A 24,583-nucleotide genomic window follows, 5' to 3' on the forward strand; every position below is an offset into this window, starting at 1 on the left:
TGCTTTCTCGCCTCTGCCTATTCACATGAATTTCTTCTTGCCAATTAAGCCAACTTTCCATTATTTAAGGAGGTAGTTTTTATCATAACTGTCCCCTGATAATAAGACACATTAAACTGGATTTCATTTGCTCATGGCTCCTTTCTTCCAGCTACAAGACTAATTTAAATGAGCTCAGATCACTCGCTCTTGTGTCTATAGTGAAATGGTGATGCATTGGAATTTCATGGGCAGTGCTCTGTTTGGATATCACAGAACTCACCTGAAATAACCCGCACGTTCAATGTTCGTAGTTTCTCAGAATCACTTCCTCGTAAGAGGGCAGATGTAGGTTCGTATTTATGACCTACTCCAAGAAAAGATATTAAATATTTAGATGATAAGCAAGCATATTCTTAATATATATTCCCCATGTTGGTCCCAAGGATTACCAAGGAAAATAGGCCATTCATAGCAGAGCCCGGAGTAATAAAACATTGAGCTTTTTCTTATTGTTATTTTCCATTTAACAAGTAGATACTTTCTAAAACCAATGGCTTCTCCACTGCCATAAATGCAATTGTGCATCTATTCTTATATGCAGAATATTATTTTGTTATGTATAATAGATATGATATACAGAATATTTGACATATATTTAATATTTAATGTCCTAAATGGCATGATAATTTTCACTACTTCATATGTTGGATTTGTAAGGCAAGCTTTTGAAAGCCAGTGATCCTGTCATTTAGGTAGATATTCCTAAAAACATAATGTCACTCCCCACTATTGATCTCTTTCTAGACATTTTCTCTATCTGGCTTATATCTCTCTCTTTTCTAATATATAAGTTGGCTTAAAGCTCAACATTCAGAAAACTAAGATCATGGCATCCAGTCCCATCACTTCATGGCAAATAGATGGTAAAATAGTGAAAACAGTGGCTGACTTTATTTTTCTGGGCTCCAAAAATAACTGCAGATGGTCACTGCACCCATGAAATTAAAAGATGCTTACTCCTTGAAAGGAAAGTTATGACCAACCTAGACAGCATATTAAAAAGCAGAGACATTGCTTTGTCACCAAAGGTCTGTCTAGTCAAGGCTATGGTTTTGCCAATGGTCATGTATGAATGTGAGAGTTGGACTATAAAGAAAGCTGAGCGCTGAAGAATTGATGGGTTTGAACTGTGGTGTTGGAGAAGACTCTTGAGAGTCCCTTGGACTGCAAGGAGATCCAACCAGTCCATCCTAAAGGAGATCAGTCCTGGGTGTTCATTGGAAGGACTGATGTTGAAGCTGCAACTCCAATTTTTTGGCCACCTCATGCAAAGAGCTGACTCATTGGAAAAGACCCTGATGCTGGGAAAGATTGAGGGCAGGAAGAGAAGGGGATGACAGAGGATGAGATGGTTGGATGGCATCACCCACTCAATGGACATGGGTTTGAATAAACTCTGGGAGTTGGTGATGGACAGGGAGGCCTGGCGTGCTGTGGTTCATGGGGTCACAAAGAGTCAGGTATGACTGAGTGACTGAACTGAACTGAACCATTCATAGACAAATAGATCAAGAAACTCAAAACTATGCACTATTGCAAATGACACACATTTATTTAAAATAAGAAAAACTAGAAAGACCCTGGGTCTTAATTCTAATTCTGTCATTTTATTACTGTATTACTTAACCTCTCTGAGCCTCAGAGGTTTTTTTAATCTATAAAATAAAAGAAATAGAACATGTCCTATCTATATACTTTGAGAATCTAGTTTAAAAAAAAAAAACTCATGTGAATGCTCAGCAAATGTTTATTCTACAAATGAAGAATATTGATGATATTACTGACCAATGTGTTTAGGACCTCATATACTAATGTACCAATGACAAGATGATATGAAACTGTCTTCAGAAATACCTCCAACAAACACTTAGCCAAAATAATTAATGACACTTTCACTCAAACCTAGAGGGAACCATTTGCTCTGCCTACTAACATGGCCTTGCCTGGTAAAGAACACAAGAGTCTTGGGAAATACTATACCCAGCACAATACTACTATCCTTTATTGAGAACTACTATTTATGTAATCTCTTTATTTCAATCCTTACCTCAACCCTGTGTAAGAATGGTGATTAACTTCATTTTAGAGAGGCGGAAAGGAACACTCAACCATGGTAAGTAATTTTCACAAAGTTAAATAAATAGTAAGTAGAAGCACTAGGATTCTAAACTAAGTACCCGTCTCCAAAGCCTAATCTTGTAATGATACACTTTATACTATTCTTAAGAGACCAACTACTCATCAGGTTTAATATTCAGCCAGTATGTTCACGGGTACACACCAGAAGGGTCATGTATACATACTCAAACAGCAGTAGGGCCAGTATATACATGGGTACACACCATAGGACTGCAACAGTAATTGACAGTCAATATCTGTTCTGATAGGTAGATGCCCTTGTCATACCTGATCAGTTGTTAATTCTTTTAAAATATCATCCCTACTATCCTTATTTCCAACTACACATCTTAGTGCTTCACAGTCAAAAATCTATTTTCTCCCCCACACTTATTGTAGATTGACTCTTGCTCATACTCATCACCTAGAGCCTAGAGCTTAAGACCTCCAATTCTGAAATCCTTTATCACCATTCCCTATTCTTCTACCCCTCTTCTGCCTCACTTCCACCAAGCTCTGCTCAATCTCCAGTCCACCAACTCCTTCCAATTAACCCAGCCTTTCTTCCCCCTCCTAATCACCTGTCTGGGCTGGAGAAAGACACAGGAAACTCCGTGAGTGCTGGCACTGTCTTACCTATGCTTATGTCCCTTGAGTTACCTAGAATCACCACTTAAATACACAGATGCCCAGTAAGTGGTAAATTGAACCAAAAAAAGAAATGGAATCTACAGATAAGATTAGGAACTTTTGGACACTAAATAAATTATCCCAAATAGTGAATTTTTCAGTACTTACTCTGCCACTTCTGCACTCTTCTGTGGCCTTCAAGTATTTTGTTGATAATGAAGATGAGCAAAACTATAAAAACTAATAGAACTAGAACATACCAAGTGATCTTCATGGAACAGATAGAATCTGCAAAGAAAAATGTAGCAAAAATACAGTAAAATGGGATGCAGCAGATAAGAGGCACCACGGTGATACAGCTGGATTCTACTGTATATCCTGTCCATACCTGTGAAGTTGAATATATAACCCATCAGTTCACAGGGTCACTTGCTTTCCTGAGTTCTTTCCTAACATACTAAATAAAGAAACGCGACCAAGTGGTTTCCAGGGATCTGCTTATTGATAGTTTCAAAATTCTAGAATTAATTTCACTTCCAGGTTATGTCGGTGCTAGTTTTGCTACCACTAGGTTGGAATCGCAACAAGCAGAATACCAGCATCAGAGCCACTTGCGATTAATAATTTGACCCTGGGCCAAGCAACCAAAAAAATGTGCCCTCAAATCAAAGATGCAATGAGTAAGATGAGGATGGGGAAGAAAGGGAAAGACAAAGAAAGAGGCTGGATTGAGGCATGTAAGAGGCCTGAGTAGATGATTAATCAGACCTCTTTTCCCACAGGGGCTCACTTGGTAATGAGCAGATCAAACGCAAGCATTAGTTACAAGCGTAGTTACCCTCGCCCAGATTGAATAAGGATACAGGTTAAAAAAAAAAATTGTTCATTCAAATGACAGTGAGGCAACAAGGAAGGAAAATCATCATCAGTGATAGCTTAGCAAGATCTCCTTTCGTCCCATAAATACACACTGGCCAGTAGACCCAGATATCAGTAACTTAAAGGAGAGTGACTTTCTTCTGTCCAAAACACCATTGTCTACTGACATTCTAAACCAACCTATGTACCCTCTTCCTTGCATGTAAATCACAGGTAGTACTTATTCACCTTAGCAGGATATATAACTCGTTTTTACCCTTGGGTGACTGTCCTTCTGGGGCTCACGATCTGGGTATCCCTTTCACAGGCCCCTCCACTCCATGTGCATTTGTCCGTTAAATTGTCAGTCAACATTTATTTAAAGAAGAGGCTGAATGGAGAAGGTAGTGGTTGACTGGGATGGCAGCACTCAGCCTCCCCAGTATCATTCCATGGTGTTTAGTGGCCAGACTTCCACACCTCACTCAGCAAAATAAAAGCATGCAGTTAACTGGCACAGAAGATGTATAGTACCAGCAGACCAAGGTGGGCCCAATACCAAGGTAGCATTGGCAATGATCAGCTATGAAAAAAGAACTGTGCATTCACCAACAACATACTGCAATAGCAAAATGTATACAGTTGGGACCAAGCTAGCCAGTGTACCCACCAAAGCACCAATGAGAAGAGACGAGTGTGTCTCCCTACACTCCACGTAGCCCCCTACCCCCATCCCTGGAACCATCTTGGAGAGGACCAAGGGGAAACGGATAGAAATCTGAAAAAAATCTAGAGACAGGTTAAATTATTGTTTCAGAGTAAATTTACCAGACTAAACTGAACTTAGCTTCCCCTGCCCTCTGGCACATAGGACTTTGAAAGGAGATCAAGTTAGTCTTTGTACAGCAGAATAAAATATAAATAAAATTTCTCTCTTCTACCCATGGCAAGATAGGTATACTTTTTCCCAAATACAACACTACATAGTTGTATACTACTGATAACTTCCTGATTTATGTACCCAAAAAAGCTGTCAATTACTACTTCATTTTGGAATTTATGAATTTTCCCATTAACACAAAAATTCTCAATATGGCAATGCTTATTTCTTCTTAATGTTTTAGAAAATATAAAAAGCAACTAGATAGATACATAAATGGACATTGAAATAAATATAAGTTTTAAGTATCTGTCATCCAAACCTCTCTATATTTCAGATTTCATCATAGTCACCTTCTCTATATGGCTTTTTCAGAACCTCCACCCTGATTCTCCCACCATCTGTTCAGATTTTCTCAGATTGTCTCCCACCCTCCCTACACATAGCCACACCTCGAAATACCCTCTAAATGTAGAGGCTGTAGGGCCTCAGGCAAACTAACTCACAGGAGAAATTTATTTGAAGTCTTATATTTCACTTTAAAAATGCATATATATCATATGTTTGTGTTTGCTTTAAGGTAAATATAATATTTTAAATGGCCTCTAAAATGATTAAAGCTTTACAAAAGCATTCTAAGGCAATTTGAAACACTTCCATATATTTGGAACATCAGAAAACAGAGTAAATTATTCTAACATAGCACCTGTTACACTGTTGACATTTACTTGACCATTTACATTTCTCTGTATCCTCAGTGCCTGGCACCCTGCTTGGCATACAGCAAGCCCTCATTAAGTGGTTATATCATGAAATGCTCTTCAAGAGTAGAGTTTATGGATCAAGTGAGGGCACCTTGCTTAGTAGTAAGGATCAATTGTGATACTATATATAATAGTATATACTATAGAAAAATATATAAAATTATATAAATACTATATAAAATCACTAATAAGAACATACTGTATAGCGCAGGGAACTTAGTGAACTGTGGTGTCCTGAATGAAAAGGAAGTCCAAAAGGGAGGGAATATAGGCATATGTATGGCTGATTAATTTTGCTGTATAGTAGATACACAGCATTGTAAAGCAACTATACCCCAATAAAAATTAATTTAAAAAAGAATCAATTGTGTTAATTCAGAATAGGGTGACTAGGAAGGTAATCAACCCTAAATAGAATTAATATATATGTGAGTTTTATCTTCCAGACTCCTACTTTTCCCTGGGAGTCCTCCAGTGACTCAAAATGCTTAATCTATACCCCACCTATCTTCACAGGAGTACATCAAAAATCCCTTTTTCTCAGGTCTGTTTCTCAGCTCTAAGCGAGGACATGTTAAATCAATTCAAAATTTAATAGCATATCACGATGTACATGTATATTTACATTTAAAAAGAAATCTCACCCTTTAATACACAAGTGTGATAGTATTACTTCAAACACAGATAATAGGCACTCCCAGAGTTATCCTGGGCGGAGGGTCTTTGTAATGTTTCTCAAATAACAACGCATAGATGCCTCTTTTGCCTCTGAGTACAGGTGTGCTCCACAAAAACACATTTTTGTGTATGCATGTTTTTGAAAAATAAACAGGTAAAATAAACAGGTAAAAGGGCTAACATTCTTTCTAGCCTTGTTATTTCATCAATAAAATTCTTCAACAATTCAACTTAAAGTGAAGCTTACATGGTAGCCCTTACTTAATTTTGTGTCTGTATTCTACTCTCCTTTTCCCTCTAATTTCCTTCAAAACTTACTTTTTGCATCCATTTCTAAATGGAAAGAAATGTTTATACAATTATGTGGGTGTTCCATAATTCTACAAGTACGGTTTACAGATGTTGCCTCAGTTGGATCTTCCTCCTTGATTGCTGACCTTCCAGTGTGGGTTTTTAGATTACAGGTAAGATTATATTCCTCCAGGTCAACTGTAGGAGTTACAGTGAAGTTAAAATGTTGACAAGGTGAGTGAAAATTATTTGACTTCACTTCCATTGATCCTCTCATGATAAGAACTAGAAAGAGATTAAGAAAATGTTATTCACACGCACAAAAACAGTAGTACATAATAAGAAAACACACACAACTCAAAGCTAAATCTCTTCCTTCCTATACAGTAAGAAAAGAGTAGAAACAAGAAGTTATCAGCCTAAAAGTAACAATTACAGTGCTTACATTTTTTTAAGAGTTTGAAAACTAGGTGAGATTGAAATACACTTGGAGCCTCTCAAAGGACAAAAAAAACATTTCCCTGATGACTTGTGGGACAGATTATATTTACCAAAATCGTCACAGCATTATTTCCCATCCCACATTATACTAGTTTGCTAGGGTTGTCATAAAGTACCATAAACTGGGTGACTTACACAACAGAAATGTATTGTCTCATAGTTCTAGAAGCTACACTTTCAAGATTAAAGTGTTGACAGGGTTGCTCCCTTCTGAAGGCTGCGAGGAAAAATCTGTCCATGCTTCCCTTCTAGCTTCTGGTGGTTTGGTGGCAGTCTTCAGTGTTCCTTGACTTGTAGAACATCACCCTGATCTCTCTCAAATTTCCTCCCCTCGCCCCCACTTTTTTTTTTTTTTTAATCAGGATGCCGGTCATATTGAATTAGGGCCCACCCTAATGACTTTATCCATGGGTTTCCCTGGTGGCTCAGATGGTAAAGAATCTGCCTGCAATGCAGGAGACCCAGGTTCAATCCTTGGGTTGAGAAGATCCCTTAGAGAAGGGAATGGGTACCCACTTGAGTATTCTTGCCTGAAGAATTCCATGGACAGAGGAGCCTGGCAGGCTGCAGACCGTAGGGTGGCAAAGAGTCAGACACGACTGAGCGAGTAACACTATAACACATTAAACTGAACTACTTACATCTGCAACAACCCTATTTCCAAATAACAGCATATTCTGAGATACTGAGGTTAGAACTCCAATATAATTCAACCTGTAACACACACATTAGCCTAAAACTTTGCCACTCCACCATAAATAAATGGAGTCGAATACTTTTCCCTTTGAATCTCTGTGGAAGGATTTACCTACTTGTAACCAATCAAATAGAGAAAATTACATCGTATGATAAAGCCAGAAAATACGAAGCAATTTCTACCTTGTTTTTTGGATCCCTAATGGTGGAGCCTTGGGCCACTAAGTATCAATGACTTAAAGCCACCATGCTGTAAGGAAGCCCAAGCTAGCCCAAATAGAAAGACCACATAGAAAAACTCTGAGACTACAAGGAGAGAGAGAAACGCCCAGCTTGCCTGTAGCCGCTCTAGCCCACTCCTGTGTTAGCTCCAGTCACTGTCTAACTCCAGCAATATGAAATGCTGCAAGCCAGAAATGCCCAGTTATGCCCATTCTGAATTCTTGACCGCCACCCCCCCAAAAAAAAGAGAGAGAGAGAAAGAAAGAAAGGAAAGAAAGAAGAAAGAAAAAAGTTAAATGATTGCTGTTGTTAGAGCTGCTCAGTTTGGGGGTGATTGCTACACAGCCATAGCAACTAGAATAACTTATCAATGTACTGCTTTACTTTTCAAGGAGGCAGAGAAGTAGAATCTGTGAGCTTCCAATTCTTAAAACACTTCATTGTTCTCTATCATGATGAAGGTATTTCCCCAAATTGCTTTCTGGTGAATTTGACCCAGAAGCCTGCAATAGTTACTGTATTACTTGAATGTGTGTGTATGTGCTTAGTCGCTCAGTCATATCTGATTCTTTGGGACCCCATGGACTGTAGCCCACCAGGCTCCTCTGTCCATGGCATTTCCCAGGCAAGAATACTGGAGTGGATTGCCATTTCCTTCTCCAGGGGATCTTCCCAACCCAAGGATCAAGTCACTGTCTCCTGTGTCTCCTGCATTGCAGGCAGATTCTTAGAAAAAAGACTTGCCTATTGTACTTTATCTGAAGTCAATGCCAAGAAATTTTGTTTCCATTTTGAAAGAATGGGAAAAATGCCAGTATGGGGTGCCCAGCAAGCAATCTCACTGAATAGGTATAAGCACTGAATTTGATGCTTGGGCTTGGGGCCACCAGTATATTTTATAGCTGTAAATTAATTATTTAATTTCTCAATGATAATAAATGCAAGGCTTGGTTAGATATTATGGATAATACATAATTATTCTTTTATTTGTTTATTCATTCATTAAACAAGTATCTTTTAAGTGCCTCAGTTCAGACATTATACTAAGATTTAGAAATATCACAGTGAACAAAGACAGAATTCCTGCCCTTGAAGGCTCACTGGATAGTTAAACAAGTAAAAAGACAATTCATGTACAGTGGATGAATATTAGACAGAGTAGGTACAAATGCATTGAGGATTCAGTGACTCCTTGGGGAAGCCAAATATGATTTTATATGAGAACCTACAAGTTTACTTAGAAGTTTTTCAGTACTTTTGAAGACAGCATGCTAAATAACCCTTTAGCTATTACATGTACATGGATTATAGCTGCATTTTGATGTATTTTAAGAATGGATATTTTGTTTTTGATAAATCAAAGTAAACCAAGAACAAGTTACTGTCCCAAGCCTGTAAGTCATTCATCAAGCACCACACAGCTGAGTGTTTCAGGGCCACTGGACTTAAAATTGGAATATATTATCAATACTTTTTTTTCCAGAATAAGGTTATTTATCCTTGATAGATTTTGTTCTCACTTTTCTTTCGCATTTACCTTTTGATGGTTGTTCCTGAAAAATAAAATCAGTGTTTCCTTTGGACTCACAAGCCAAACATGAGAAGCATGTCTTGAGTTCACTTGTGATATCTTGGCAAATCCTGGTGAAGTTTTGAAAGTTGGAGTGATTTAGAAAGATTCCCGTAATAGTCTGAGTTTCTCTTATTGGTTGCAGAAAGGTCACAAAAGAAGCATTTGTAGAGAAGAATGAATAGCTGAAATTCTGTTGTAAATATACTTTCAGACATGATAGTTCCAACATGTTTCCTACAAAGAAAAACAAATTTTTGACTATGAAATTTTGAGGTTTTGGCATTCAGATAAATACCCAATGTACTGCTCAATTATCTTAGGCAGATCAGTACATTTGAGTTTATCAGCAGCAGGACTTGGTTTTCACATGAAACAATAATATCTACTGTGTTTAAATATTTCTTATTAAAAATTTGTCAACACTCCCTATTAATTTTCAGAGAAGAGAAGTCTTTCCTGAGAAGTTCTTGGAAATCCTAACATTTTAACCATTTTATCTTCTAGGAAAGTTTTAATGGACAAACCTTATTTTCCTCTGAATCCATCTGTTTCAAAATAGAGTCTCACATGAATTGCATGGAGTTGAACAGGGAATGGAAAACCTGAACAGAATCTCTGTACTCATTTCTGAAGGCTGCTGTAACAAATTAGTACAATCTTGCTGGCTTAAAACAAGAGAAATTTATTCTTTTACAGTTCTGAAGGTGAAAAGTTCAATGACAGTTATACTGGTCTAAAGTTCAGATGTCCCCAGGACCACACTCCCTCTGAAGAACCTAAGAAAGAATCTGTTCCTTGCACCTCTTCCAATTTGGGGAGACTGCTGGCATTCCTTTGCTTGTGGCCACAACACTCATCTCTGCTTTCATGGTCACAGAGCCTTCTTCTCTATACCTTGATCTTCTGCCCCTCTATCTATATCAAATCTCCCTCTGCCTCTCTCTCATACAGAAACTTGTGGTTGGATTTAGATCCCACCTGGATATGGCAGGATAATCTCCCATCTCAAGATCCTAAAATTAACCACATCTATAGAGACCCTTTTTATTTATAAGGCAACTTTTACAGGTTCCCAGGAATTGACACCTGATATCTTTGGGCAACCATTATTCAACCTACTTGAATCTCCAAAGATGAAATTTAATAGATGATATCATAATTTTTATATTTTGTCTGCAGACAAGTGTCAGATATAGAATTAATGGCCTAATAGAAAGAAGACTGATTTTAAAGCAAACAACTAATCTCAAAAATATACAAGCAACTCCTGCAGCTCAATTCCAGAAAAATAAACAACCCAATCAAAAAATGGGCCAAAGAACTAAATAGACATTTCTCCAAAGAAGACATACAGATGGCTAACAAACACATGAAAAGATGCTCAACATCACTCATTATCAGAGAAATGCAAATCAAAACCACAATGAGGTACCATTTCACGCCAGTCAGAATGGCTGCGATCCAAAAGTCTACAAGCAATAAATGCTGGAGAGGGTGTGGAGAAAAGGGAACCCTCTTACACTGTTGGTGGGAATACAAACTAGTACAGCCACTATGGAGAACAGTGTGGAGATTCCTTAAAATACTGGAAATAGAACTGCCTTATGATCCAGCAATCCCACTGCTGGGCATACACACCGAGGAAACCAGAATTGAAAGAGACACATGTACCCCAATGTTCATCGCAGCACTGTTTATAATAGCCAGGACATGGAAGCAACCTAGATGTCCATCAGCAGATGAATGGATAAGAAAGCTGTGGTACATATACACAATGGAGTATTACTCAGCCATTAAAAAGAATACATTTGAATCAGTTCTAATGAGGTGGATGGAACTGGAGCCTATTATACAGAGTGAAGTAAGCCAGAAAGAAAAACACCAATACAGTATACTAACGCATATATATGGAATTTAGAAAGATGGTAACGATAACCCTGTATGTGAGACAGCAAAAGAGACATAGATGTATAGAACAGTCTTTTGGACTCTGTGGGAGAGGGTGAGGGTGGGATGATTTGGGAGAATGGCATTGAAACATGTATAATATCATATAAGAAACGAAGCACCAGTCTAGGTTCGATGCAGGATACAGGATGCTTGAGGCTGGTGCACTGGGATGACCCAGAGGGATGGTACGGGGAGGGAGGTGGGAGAGGGGTTCAGGATGGGGAACACGTGTACACCTGTGGTGGATTCATGTTGATGTAGGCAAAACCAATACAGTATTGTAAAGTAATTAGCCTCCAATTAAAATAAATAAATTTAAATTTAAAAAATAAAGCAAAAGACAAAGACTCTAGTGCTATATCTGTTATTAACTGAGATGCTTGAACAATTCACTTCATCTCCACAAGTCTCATTTTCTTATTAGCAAAATAGAGATAATAACCAGATCCTGCTAATCTTGTGGGGTTATAATAGCATCAAATGATGCAGTATATATGAAAACAAGCGTGTATTATTAAAATACAAGCCCATATCCCAAAGTAAAAATTAAAAATTCATCCTTTATTTATGATGGATTAAGATTTAATCCACACAAGTAATTAAAGCTCACCATGTAAAAACTGGGAACTGGGAATCCCTACATAGCAGTAATGGTCAACCAAGGAATAGGTAACCTCTCTTTCAGATATTCTCAGTTTGACAACTATTTAGTAGGATGAGAAAATATTAATAACTGACATGCTCAATTCCATCTTTATGTGTCTTTCTTTACCATTTTTCACAATCATTTGGGGCAAAATACATTTTAAAAATTTTCTAAATAATATGGAGCACAATGAAAGACTTGCTTCATTTTTAAGAGTGATTACTCCTAGTCAAACATCCCGATTCAAACTTAAAAGAAAATGAAACTATTGATTGATATTAAGGCACATTTTTTTACTTGTGGAATTTGTACTTTGATCGTAATTTCATAATTGTTTCATTACTGATGATTATATTTTGATGATTTAATAAATTAAAGGTTCATTTACCAGCCCTCTGTGTTTGAAATTGTTTCTGTAGTATTTCACAGGCAATTTACAGCTATAAACACATTTCATACTTGAGTTGCTATAAAAGTTTTGGGAGGCATAGATTGTATTTTACTCAAATATGCAGTTTTGTTATGTTTCAATATATTTCTAAACAAAGCTGTAATCAAATTAATAACTAATTTTAAAAAAACTGTCTTTAATAACTGTTTCAGTAAGATGATAGGAATTCACTATCTGATGCAAATCTGTAGTTTATGGCTTTTCTGTATTACTAAAACACATGAAAAACATATTTCTTGCCCTCTTTCCATTTTCCTCACTGATGTTTTTCATCTTATGAAATTTTCAACTTCTTGAACTTGATATTCTTATATTATAACCTAGAAGGGAGATAGAGAAATTTTTATTGTCAATATTGCAGTCTTCTTATCCAATAAATGACAAACTGGGCTTTCTAGAATTGATGGTATACCCTTTATATTTGGCTATGAGGTCATTTTATGATGGGTTCCTAATCTTAGTTTTAAATAATTCAAGTAGGAAAGAAATAAATATAGGACATATCCTTCCCTAGTATAATTTTAAGAAATAAATGAATTCTACTCAGTCATATTTTGTTATTGTGGGTCATAATCTCATCTTCATAAACAAGGATTTATGAATTTAACTACTGCTATTAATATTGCTGAGAGTCAGACATCTAAATTCTCACTTCCAGAGACAGAAAAATGCATATCAGAATTACTCTAGTACTAAGACTGCAATCTCTCAAGGTAATGATATAGAATACTAAGTAGAATTAGGAAAATAAGTTATAGTATAGGACAAAGGTCAAGTCAATTATTTTTTCTTTTTAAAGAAAAGCAACGAAAACATGAACTATCTTAATTTTCTTTTTGAACTTTTATTATAAATATTTATCATATATAAGTATATATTAATATAAAATATACTACTCCAGTTAAAGAATAATAAAAATAAATGAACACCCATGTATCTATTACACAGATTAAGAAGCAGAATATTAGCAATATCTCTGAATGTTGCTAGGGGTACCTATCCCACCCCTACACACTCCTTCTTTTCCAGAGTTTAAAGACCATTATGAAAATATGTTTATCACTCCTTTGCTTCATCTTAGAGTCTTCCCAAAATGTATATATTCCTAAATAACATTGTTTCATTAGCAAATTATATACATATATAGAGATTGCTGCTGATGCTAAGTTGCTTCAGTCGTGTCCGACTCTGTGTGACCCCATAGATGGCAGCCCACCAGGCTCCTCCGTCCCTGGGATTCTCCAGGCAAGAACTCTGGAGTGGGTTGCCATTTCCTTCTCCAATGCATGAAAGTGAAAAGTGAAAGGGAAGTCGCTCAGTCATGTCCGACTCTTAGTGACCCCATGGACTGCAACCCACCAGGCTCCTCCATCCATGGGATTTTCCAGGCAAGAGTACTGGAGTGGGGTGCCATTGCCTTCTCCATATATAGGGACTATACTGTAGGTATTCATCTATGACTTGCTTGTTTTGCTTAATGTGTTCTAGTAGTGTTGCTGCATATTGCTGTACTAATTATTTGTGGTATCTTTGAAAGAATATACCACAATTTATGTATATATTCTTCTGACTGAGCATTTGGGGTGTTTCTATTTTTGCTGTTCTGGATAATACTGCTTTGAACCATAACTCTCATGTGTTATTGGTAGGAATGTAAAATAGTACAATCACTTTGGAAGATATTTTTATGTTCTTTAAGTTAACCATACACTTAGCATGTGACCCAATAATTCTACTTCTAGGAATCTACAAGAGAGAAATAAAAACATATGTCCACACAAACGCCTGTATATGAAGCTTCATGGCACTTGTAAAATTTATAATGGCCAAGGACTGGAAACAACGCAAACAACCAACAACTAGTGAATATATAAATAATTCCTGACATATCCACATAATGAAATACTACGCAGCAACAAAAAGGAAGAATGTGCTGATACAAACAACAACATGGAAGAATCTCAAATGCTTTATGCCAAGGGAAAGCAGCCAGACTCAATTCATTACATACGAATGTGATTCCATGTTCTGTGAAATTCTAGAAAATGGAAAACAGTATTGATGGTGGGAGAAGGGTTCTCTTACAAAGGAGAACGAGGGACATCTTGGAGATGCTGGTTAGGTTTATATCTTGATTGTGGTGGTAGTTACACTGCTGTAAAAATTTGTCAAACCTCAACTTTACACTTAAAAGTGGCACATTTTATCATATGTAAATTATATCTCAATTAAGTTTATTTTTAAATAACACTACTATGAATATTCATGAACATATCTCCTAGTACGCAGTTACAGAAGTTTCTCTAGCATACATACTGAATGAATTGCCAGGTATTCAGTATGCTCATCTTTGATTTCACTAGAAAATGCCAAATCATTATACAAAGAAGTTGTACCAATTTGTCTTCCCACCTGCAGTGTAGAAAGGTTCTCATTGACACGTATCTTGGCCAAAGCTTTTCAAGTTTTGACAATTTGGTGAATGTTAAATGGAATCTTATCGTGGTTTAAAAGTTCCTACTTTTTCTATTTTTCTAGTAGATTGTCATTTTCTTATTAATGTTTAGGAGTTTTTAAACTTTTCTCTTTGCAATTTTAAGAAGTTATTTGCATTTTTATCAAGATATCTCCTCATCATTTGTACCTTGTTTATTCATTTTCTTTATGGTCTTTTAGTTAAAGGAAGCTCTTAGTTTGAGTATTTTAAATTGATCATTTTCTTTACAAATTGTGCTTTGCATCTTGTTTAAGAAATCTTTTTCTTTTAAAAAGATTTTCATCCACATTTTCATCTAAAAGTTTTGAAGTTCTGCCTTTTATGTGTAAATTCTTAATCTATCTGGAATTAAGACAGTATGAAGTAAGAAACCAGGTTAATTTTTTCCACATGTGATAATCAATTGTACTAGCAATTATTAAGTAGTCTATCTTTTCCCCACTATCTGTAATGACATCTCTATAATCTATCAAATATCCATGTATGTATGTATGACTGTATTTCCAGGTTCCAAATTTTGTTTTTCTTCTCTTGGCAAAGACATCTGACGGACTTAATTACTTTTGCTTTATAAAGCTTTTGTGTGTGCTTAGTCCCTTCAGTTGTGTCCAACTCTTTGCGACCCCATAGACCCACCAGGCCCCTCTGTCCATGGGGATTCTCCAGGCAAGAATACTGGGAGTGGGTTGCCATTCCCTTCTCCAGGGGATCTTCCTGACCCAGGGATGGAATCCAGGTCTCCCACATTGCAGGTGGATTCTTTACCGTCTGAGCCCCCAGGGAAGTCTTTATATCTCATAGGAAAAATCCCCTAACCTTGTTCATTTTCTTTGGGAATGTCTTAGTGATTCTTGATCCTTTGTTCTTTCCAATAAATTTTTAGAATCAGCTTATTAAGTTTGGTGAAAAACCCAGTTGTGATTCTGACTTGAATCTCAAAATCAATTGGAGAAGAAAGATATGATACTGAGTTACTCCTATCACTCTTTTCTTCCTTTCTTACTCTCTACTTTTATAGGTCTTCTTTGATATCTTCTAATAAAGTTTCCAAATTTTCACCATCAAGGTCCCATACATCTTTTGCTAGATTTCCTCCTAGGTACCTTAATTTTTGTGGCTATTGCCAACAGTATTTTTTAAGAAATATGTTTTCTGTAAGCGGCAGATGGATATACAATTGACTCTTGAATATAAATTTTATTTCTTATCACTTTGTAAACTTCCTTATTAATTTTAATTTTTCCTATAAATCTTTTTAGTTTTCTATAAAGATATGCTTCATGCTTGCGCTCAGTTGCTAAGTCGTGTCTGTCTCTTTGTGATTCCATTGACTGTAGCCCTCCAGGCTTCTCTGTCCATGGGATTCTCCAGGCAAGAATACTGGAGTGGGTTGCCATTTCCTTCTCCAAGGGATCTTCCTGACTCAGGGATTGAACCTTGTCTCCTGCATTGGTAGGTGGATTCTTTACCACTGAGCCACTAGGGAAGACCATAACTATGCTAATGTACTGCAAATAATTACAACTTTATTCCTTGCTTTTCACTCCTTCCACATTTTATTTCTTTTGCTTGTCTTACTGCACTGACTAGGACCTCCAGTACCATGAGGAATAGAAGTGTTGAGAGTGGACATCCTTGTTTGCTCCTGATCTTAAGAAGAATACTTATGATGTTCATTACCGAGACTGATATATAATCATTTTTAGATATCCCATTTCACTTTAAGGAGGTTCTTTTCTATTCCTAGTTTGCTGGGTTTTTAATTATAAAGACTGATGAATATATTAATGGAGTGCTCTTTCAACAAGTATTGAGATGATTATATAGACTTTCTTCTTTAATCAGTTAATATAGTGCATTACATTATTAGATTTTCTAATGCTAACTCAATCTTGCATTCCAGGAATAAATCTAATTTGATCATTTTTATACATTGCTGCAATCAGATTCTTAATGTTTTGTTTAAAGGTTTTTAATCTATATTTAAAAATGAGATTTGGCTGTAAAGTTTCCTTTTTTGTACTGTCTTTGTTAGGTTTGAATACTAAGATACACTAGCCTTAAAAAATAAATTGGAGGGGCTTCCCTGGTGGCTCAGTGGTAAAGAATCCATCTGCCAATGCAGAAGACACAGGTTCAATCCCTGATTCAGGATGATCCCACATGCCTTGGAACAACTAAGCCAGTGCACCACACTATTAAGCCTGTGCTCTGGAGCCAGGGAGCCGCAACTGCCAAACCCACATGCTGCAACCAGAGAAGCCTGAGCGCCCTAGAGCCCATGCCCCACAATGAGAAAGCAACCTCAATGAGAAGCCTGCACACCACAAATAGAGAGTAGCCCCTGCTTGCCACAACTAGAAAGTCCAAGCAACAAAAGACCCAGCCCAGACAATAAATAAATAAGCTTATAAAAAAAAATAAACTGGAGAGCTTCCCTGGCAGCTCAGGGGCAAAGAACCCACCTACCAATGCAGGAGACACGGGTTCCATGCCTTGTCCAGGAGGGTCCCGCATGCCACGGAACAACTAAGCCCATGCGCCACAGCTACTGAGCCTGTGCTCTAGAGCCTGGGGATGCCAACTGCTGAAGCCCACCTGCGCTAGAGGCTATGCTCCATGACAAGAGATGCCACCACAATGATCAGCCCGCACACTGCAACTCGAGAGTAGCCCCAACTTGCTGCAACTAGAGAAAGCCTGCAGGCAGCAACAATGTCCCAGCACAGCCATAAATAAATAAATTTTTTTTTAATTTTTAATAAATTGGAAAATGTTTCCCTTTTTATATTTTTTGAAATGGTTTATAACAAATTACATTTATCTATTCAATTTATTTCTTGAAAGTTTGGCAGAACTTACATATAAAAACATCTGAACCAAGTGATTTTTCAGGGAAAATTAAACCATTGGTCAATTTTCTTAATTATTCTACAATTCTTGGATTTTCCATTTCTTCCCAAGTGAGTTCTGATAAGTTATATTTTTCTAGAAATGTGTCTTTATGTTTTAAATTTATTGATTTACAGCTATTCTTAATAATCTCATTATAGTTTTAATTTCTATGTTTCTTTTTCATTACTAAGTTAGTTATTGTTCCTTCTCTTTTTTGATTATTCAGTTTTAGCAGGCAGAATAATGGCCTCCCTAAGATATCCACATCCTTATTCCCAGAACCTGTGAATATGTTACATGACATGGCAAAGAAGAATTGAGTCGAAAGATGGAATTCAAGTTGCTAATGAACTGTTCTTAAAATAGAGAAATTATCCTGGATTATCTGGGTAAGCATAATGTAATCATACATGTGATTCAGATGCGAGAAAAACTCAACAGGCCATCACTGGCTTTGAAGGTGGGAAGAAGCCACAAGCCAAGGAAAGCAGGCAGCTTTTAGGAGGTGGAAAAGACAAGAAAACAAAGGTATTCTTTCCTAGAGCCTCTGAGAAGAATGTAGCCCTACTAACACTTTTATTTTAGCCCAGTGAGACCTCTGCTGGATTTCTACTTACAGAACTCTAGATAATATATTTGTGCTGTTTGATGCTACTGTTTGTGGTCATTTGTACAGCAGCCATAAGAAACTGAAACATCAATCATTCCAGAGGTGTTTCCATTTAATTAGAATTTCTAAAGAACCAACTTTTGACTTTATTGATCCTTAGTTTCATATCGTTTAATTTCATTGACTTTTGCTCTTGTCTTTATTATTTCCTGCCTTCTACTTACCTTGGGTTTATCTCACTTTTCTTATATCAAAGAATTTAAAACTATAAACGTTCTTCTAAATACCTGCCATTTTTATCATATCCCGCACTACAGAATTCTCCACTGGGGGGAAAATAGCAGAAAAATGATTTAAGGTAAAGAGATGCATATCTTTTAAGTAAAAGATTCTGTGAAATAAATTTCAGAGGCTGCGTAGCCCAGAAGTTCAAGGTTTGTGGTGAAATTTTATGTTTCAAAAACGTAAGATGAAGGGGTCCCCTGATGGTGGTTAGGACTTTGTGCTCCCACAGCAGGTGGTTCAGCTTTTATCCCTGGTCAGGGAGCTAAGATCCTGTAAGCTGTGTGAAAGTGAAAGTGAAAGTTGCTCAGTCATGTCCGACTCTTTGCAACCCCATGGACTATACAGTCCCTGGAATTCTCCAGGCCAAAATACTGGAGTGGGTAGCCTTTCCCTTCTCCAAGGGATCTTCTCAACCCAAGAATCGAACCCAGGTCTCCTGCATTGCAGGCAGATTCTTTACCGCTCTGTAGTGTGGCTCCCCAAAAAAGTAAGATGAGGATAATAATGCCTGGCCTACCTAAATCAAGAGATGGTTGTGAGGGCCTGATGAGAAATGTTTCCTTTTAGAAAGCATTTTATTTTTATTTTCTTTATAATATTTTTTATTTCCTTTATAATATGACTCAGAAATTTCACTTAGTCACAAATACTCATTGAATGCCTTCTAATGTGGCAGATACAAGATATTCAGAGAGAACATTTATCTACAAAGGCAAATGAATGAGACAAGTAGTTAGAAAGCTTCCCAAGCAAGGGTTGTTGGTATTGTAACCTAGCCTATGAGAGAATAAAGCCAGTTCTGCCCAAGCAGTGAAAAGCATTATTTTTTTTTTTTGCCATTATGTACATCTAAGATACATATATATATGAATCCGTGTTCATTAGTAGCTATTTAAAAACTATAATGATTCAGAAAATTCAGCAAGAAATAAAATCTTACAACAAAGTAAATTTATCCATCTAGATTTATTCTTTCTTCTCAAAGATTTTCAAAATAGTCTCTCTTGAGAACAATACTTCACCATTAATGAGTTGAAGTATTTAATAAACTAAAATAATTTATTATATGTAAAAGTATTTGGTATATAATACCTGTATGCTATGCTGTGCTAAGTCGCTTCAGTAGTGTCTGACCCTTTGTGATGCCATGGACTGTAGCCTGCCAGGCTCCTCTGTCCATGGGATTCTCCTGGCAAGAATACTGGAGTGGGTTGCGATTCCCTCTTCCAGGGATAGTAAACTAAGATCATGGCATCTGGTCCCATCACTTCATTTGGAAGTAGATGGGGAAACAGTGGAAGCAGTGTCAGACTTTATTTTTTGGGGCTCCAAAATCACTGCAGATGGTGATTGCAGTCATGAAATTAAAAGACGCTTACTCCTTGGAAGGAAAGTTATGACCAACCTAGACAGCATATTAAAAAGCAGAAACATTACTTTGCCAACAAAGGACCGTCTAGTCAAGGCTATGGTTTTTCCAGTGGTCATGTATGGATATGAGAGTTGGACTGTGAAGAAAGCTGAGCACTGAAGAATTGATGCTTTTGAACTGTGGTGCTGGAGAAGACTCTTGAGAGTCCTTTGGACTGCAAGGAGATCCAACCAGTCCATCCTAAAGGAGATCAGTCCTGGGTGTTCATTGGAAGGACTGATGCTAAAGCTGAAACTCCAATACTTTGGCCACCTCATGTGAAGAGTTGACTCATTGGAAAAGACTCTGATACTGGGAGGGATTGAAGGCAGGAGGAAAAGGGGACGACAGAGGATGAGATGGCTGGATGGCATCACCGACTCTATGGACATGGGTTTGAGTGGACTCCGGGAGTTGGTGGTGGACAGGGAGGTCTGGCATGCTGCAATTCATGGGGTCACAAAGAGTCGGACACGACTGAGCGACTTAACTGAACTGAACTGATGTATGCATAAATATGTATTTTTTACCCTCTTTTTAATGGTCATGATTATATTCCAAACCTGATTGGGTATTGCTGATTGAATGAGCAAACCGATAAAAAAATAAGGATATATTTTTTAAGAAGTAGGATAACAATTTTTCAAAATAATTGCAGTTATCCTTGATTACACTGCTCTTTATAAAAAAGACATAAGTAATATGAATATATGCTCATATACTTCAGGGTTTATCCTGTCCTTTATAGGTATTTAAGGTTCTTTTATCCTTTGTTTTCTTCAATTTCACTGCTCACTATACTGCCATTTCCATCAGGAAGTGTGAAATGGAAGGGAAGTGAAAGCTGATAAACATAGTATATGCGAGTTTGACTCCTAAAAGTAAGAGAAGTCAAAACAACAAATAAAATTAGGTCTGTGGTGTTTTCATCTGTGCTATTCTGGTCCTCTTCACCACAATCTGGAATATACTCACATAACTCTATAATTTCTGGCTTCAGGAGTTTCTGAGATGTCAGTATGAATACAATTTACTTGAAAATCAGTAACAATTCCTTCTTTTAGAAAGTGCTTCTAACGTAGCTAAGGAGAAATATTAATTGATCATTAGAACTCTGACAGTTGTTTTGTTTTGTGAATAAAAATGAAGAAACGCCCTCCCCCCAAGAGGACTGGAAGCACCTTTTATGTTCCCATAGTCTTTTATATTGCTATTTTCATTATTACAGTATTGTATTTAATTGTTTATCAGTCAGTCCTCCCCTTGACTGAAAACTTTTTGAAGGAAGAATTGCCTTTCATTTCTGTAGCCTTGGGTTCCTAGTACTGTTAGACACTATTCGTAAGTGAAAGAACAAATAAATAAAAGATCACTGAGATTTATATGAGTTAACCAGAGCTGTTTCTCTTAAAGACTGTAAATCCACCCAAAGTGGGTTGATAAAATGTCTCTTGTTTGGAACAACCCAGCTTTCTTAACTTCAAGAAGCTCTGAATAAAAATATATCCACTCCCTTTTGTATCTCTGTTATCTAATGCAATATAAGAGTATGAAACCATTATATTAACTACTATGTCTTAGTGTAAGATGTCTTTCCAATAAACTGAAAGCTAGAATATGCTCTCTTGCCAGTGAATACCAATGCAGAGTTATTACAAGTCCCAAATACCATTAAAGAAGTTCCCCTTCCAAAGAACTTAGACTAAAGAGCTTACACTATGTAATTATAATAATTGAATATTCTGAGTAATGATTATTCAGAGACTCAGATACATTCTTGATGAAAAATGATCAGAGTGCTCTATTTTTAACTTAGGTCTTCAGAGGGCTTATTATTTCAAAATAAAATTTATTAAACCTTGTGAATACATTATTCCTCATTAAGATTCCTTTTGAATTCATTCGACATGCTAAAGACAGTGTATCAGTACATAATTTATAAGTAAAAATCATTTTATAATATTTATCTTAGATATTAAAGTGAATAGAACATAAGAATGAAAAAGAGACACAAGTAACTGATAGGGAGAATAAGACTACAGGAGAACTCTCAAGGTAATTTTAGCACTTCTAGAGGCACCCCACTCCAGTACTCTTGCCTGGAAACTCCCATGGACAGAGGAGCCTGGTAGGCTGCAGTCCATGGGGTCGCTAAGAGTCGGACACGACTGAGAGATTTCCTTTTCACTTTTCACTATCATGCATTGGAGAAGGAAATGGCAACCCACTCCAGTGTTCTTGCCTGGAGACTCCCAGGGACGGGGGAGCCTGGTGGGCTGCCATCTATGGGGTCGCACAGAGTCGGGCACGACTGAAGTGACTTAGCAGCAGCAGCAGCAGCAGCAGAACACTCTTATCTTACCATCTAAATAATCTTACTAAATAGCTTATTTTGCAAAATACTTTGGTTAACAAGTCAACTCATTTCATAAGGAGCTATTGTTGTGGTTAAAAATTGCCACCAAATAAAAAAGACAAAACAATTATGCATCCTTAGTTTAATCAATATAGAACTGTATAAAATGAGTTTATATAAATTTGCTCCTGGTGATCCATAAGCCATTATAAAACATAAAGCATTATTATTATACTATCATATGTGTAAAACATTTTGCCTAATCAACTTTTCACTTATGTGCAAAATTCCTGCTACCACAAAATGGTATCAGGACAAAATGGTGGTTTTCAAATAGTTTCGTCTGTTGGCCCCAAGGAGAGTTCCTTCAAAACAAAATTCTCAAATAAATCCATCACTCCAAAAAGAGGTGGAGAAAAGTTCTACACTGCTCTTGGACCAGGGAAAGAGACATGGCTATTTTAAGTTTTAGGAAGCAGTAAATATAGTATTGAAAGCTACTGTAAACAATTAGGAAACTGAGAGTACCAAGTTGTTATCAATGATGGTAGATTATTTGTCAAGACATCTGCCCCCCAAAGAATAATTTTTAACATGCTCTTTTAACATGCTACTTGTCACAGAACACTAACCAGTCATTACCAAATAGATCAATTAAAATATATGCTATGATTGCTTAATCTAAGCAACATAATGCCAGAAAACCAAGAGAAATTTGAAAAATTTAATTATTCACAAAATGTACATTCATAGTGCTTATTAAGCAAAGAAATTATCTGCTACTTTACATCATGTATATGCAATATTAAATAACCCTTGCAATATGTCACTAAATGTAATTAACAACAGTGTATTCATCAAGTCACTTAGTATATGTATATACAACAATAAATAATCATTGTAAAAAGTCATCAAATACAAGGTTTTCTCTGATTTTAATTCATATGATAACTTTTTAATGACAGAATACAGCATTTTCTTTTTAATTTTTCTTCTTATAAAATGCTAGGGAGCACAATTATCATTCAAACAGTCATGCTAATATATTTTCAAATCTTACTGACATATAAAACTAGTTTAAATTTACATCTATTTCTTTTCCTACTCTAGGTTTCAGCAATATCACAATTTTCTGAAATATAAACAGAGATAATTTTACCCCATTATTCTCTAATTACAAATATATACAGGTATACAGCCACTTAAATTTTTACCCATCTTATTTTAGCTGTGTTTTGAAAAAAATCTTTATACTTTTTTTTCAAAAAGTAACAGTGAGCAATTTGTGTGAAATAGTTGTAATGGAAAGGAATGCAAGCATTTTTAACATAGTAAATGTTACTTTATTTATAAAGTAATTCCAGGATGTGAAAGCATATTTAAAGCTGTTTTGAAGGAAACTTTCAAAGAGCAAAATCATATGGTGAAATTGTTGTAAATTCAATGTTTGAAAGCGAGACTACAGATTTTAAGTATTTCTTTTCATTTTTTTTCATTTCATTATTGCATGCTACAATACATAAGTACTGTAAGTAGGGTTACTGTACCATGTAACAGTCAACTAAAATTACAATCTCATTTTATTAGCTTTCCAGACATAGAACTTCAGTGCTCACAGCACGTAGCCAAAAATAAGGCCTTTCCTGTAACCATTAACCGATATAATTTTAAAAAATTAAAAAAGGAAAAGTAAATTGTAATTACTCACCTTTTGGTGCCTTGAAATATTCTGGCAAAATTAAAATGAACATAATCATTATGGCCAAAAGTAATTTAAGGAGGGCTGTTTTTGTCATGTCTCTTCACATGGTACATGTGTTCCCATGAAGTATACCGATGGCATGTTTCTTCCTGGTTTACGTTTCATCTCTGCAGCACTTTAAGTTTACGCAGTTTACCTCGTGCTTACTTCCTGTTGGGTAAGACTTTGTAAAAAGGAGACCTAGAACTGAGACTTCTTCATTTTAAGTCACTTTCCACCAAGAAGACTGTTTTGTAACAAGCACTTTCAAACTGTCTTCCAAATAAGAAAGAGTGAAGAAACAATGTAAGGAAGTAAAGGGGTTTGTCCTCATCTAAATCTGAAGCTATTTTCCTATGCTTACCAATCTGTGTGAGTAAATATAAACCCACAATATACTCATCAAAAGTGAAATGATGAATGTCTATTATGTCCAGTTGTAAAAACATCATTCATTCATTTACTTATTGATTATTGAATCCCTTATT

At 36.4% G+C, this 24,583-nt stretch overlaps 1 protein-coding gene and 1 long non-coding RNA gene across 2 annotated transcripts in view; one reads left to right on the forward strand and one right to left on the reverse strand.

The window, feature by feature from the left end:
- The window catches only part of LOC129657775 (uncharacterized), a 29,998-nt gene extending 11,920 nt beyond the window's left edge, over nucleotides 1-18,078 (forward strand). The window contains exons 2-3 of the long non-coding RNA XR_008717105.1: nucleotides 16,135-16,249; nucleotides 17,919-18,078. This is a non-coding gene — a long non-coding RNA (uncharacterized LOC129657775). The remainder of the gene's footprint in view (nucleotides 1-16,134; nucleotides 16,250-17,918) is intronic.
- TMEM156 (transmembrane protein 156) overlaps nucleotides 1-24,195 on the reverse strand; it is a 40,695-nt gene extending 16,500 nt beyond the window's left edge. Inside the window, exons 1-5 of the mRNA XM_055588277.1 lie at nucleotides 24,063-24,195; nucleotides 9,218-9,487; nucleotides 6,289-6,546; nucleotides 2,959-3,078; nucleotides 263-346 (exon numbers count right to left, since the gene is read on the reverse strand). Of these exons, the coding sequence (XP_055444252.1) occupies nucleotides 263-346; nucleotides 2,959-3,078; nucleotides 6,289-6,546; nucleotides 9,218-9,487; nucleotides 24,063-24,150 (820 nt within the window). The 5' untranslated portion in view covers nucleotides 24,151-24,195. The remainder of the gene's footprint in view (nucleotides 1-262; nucleotides 347-2,958; nucleotides 3,079-6,288; nucleotides 6,547-9,217; nucleotides 9,488-24,062) is intronic.
- Between the last annotated feature and the right edge of the window lie 388 nt (nucleotides 24,196-24,583).

This window comes from Bubalus kerabau, chromosome 7, assembly GCF_029407905.1.
Source record: "Bubalus kerabau isolate K-KA32 ecotype Philippines breed swamp buffalo chromosome 7, PCC_UOA_SB_1v2, whole genome shotgun sequence".
Taxonomy (NCBI): Eukaryota; Metazoa; Chordata; class Mammalia; order Artiodactyla; family Bovidae; genus Bubalus; species Bubalus kerabau.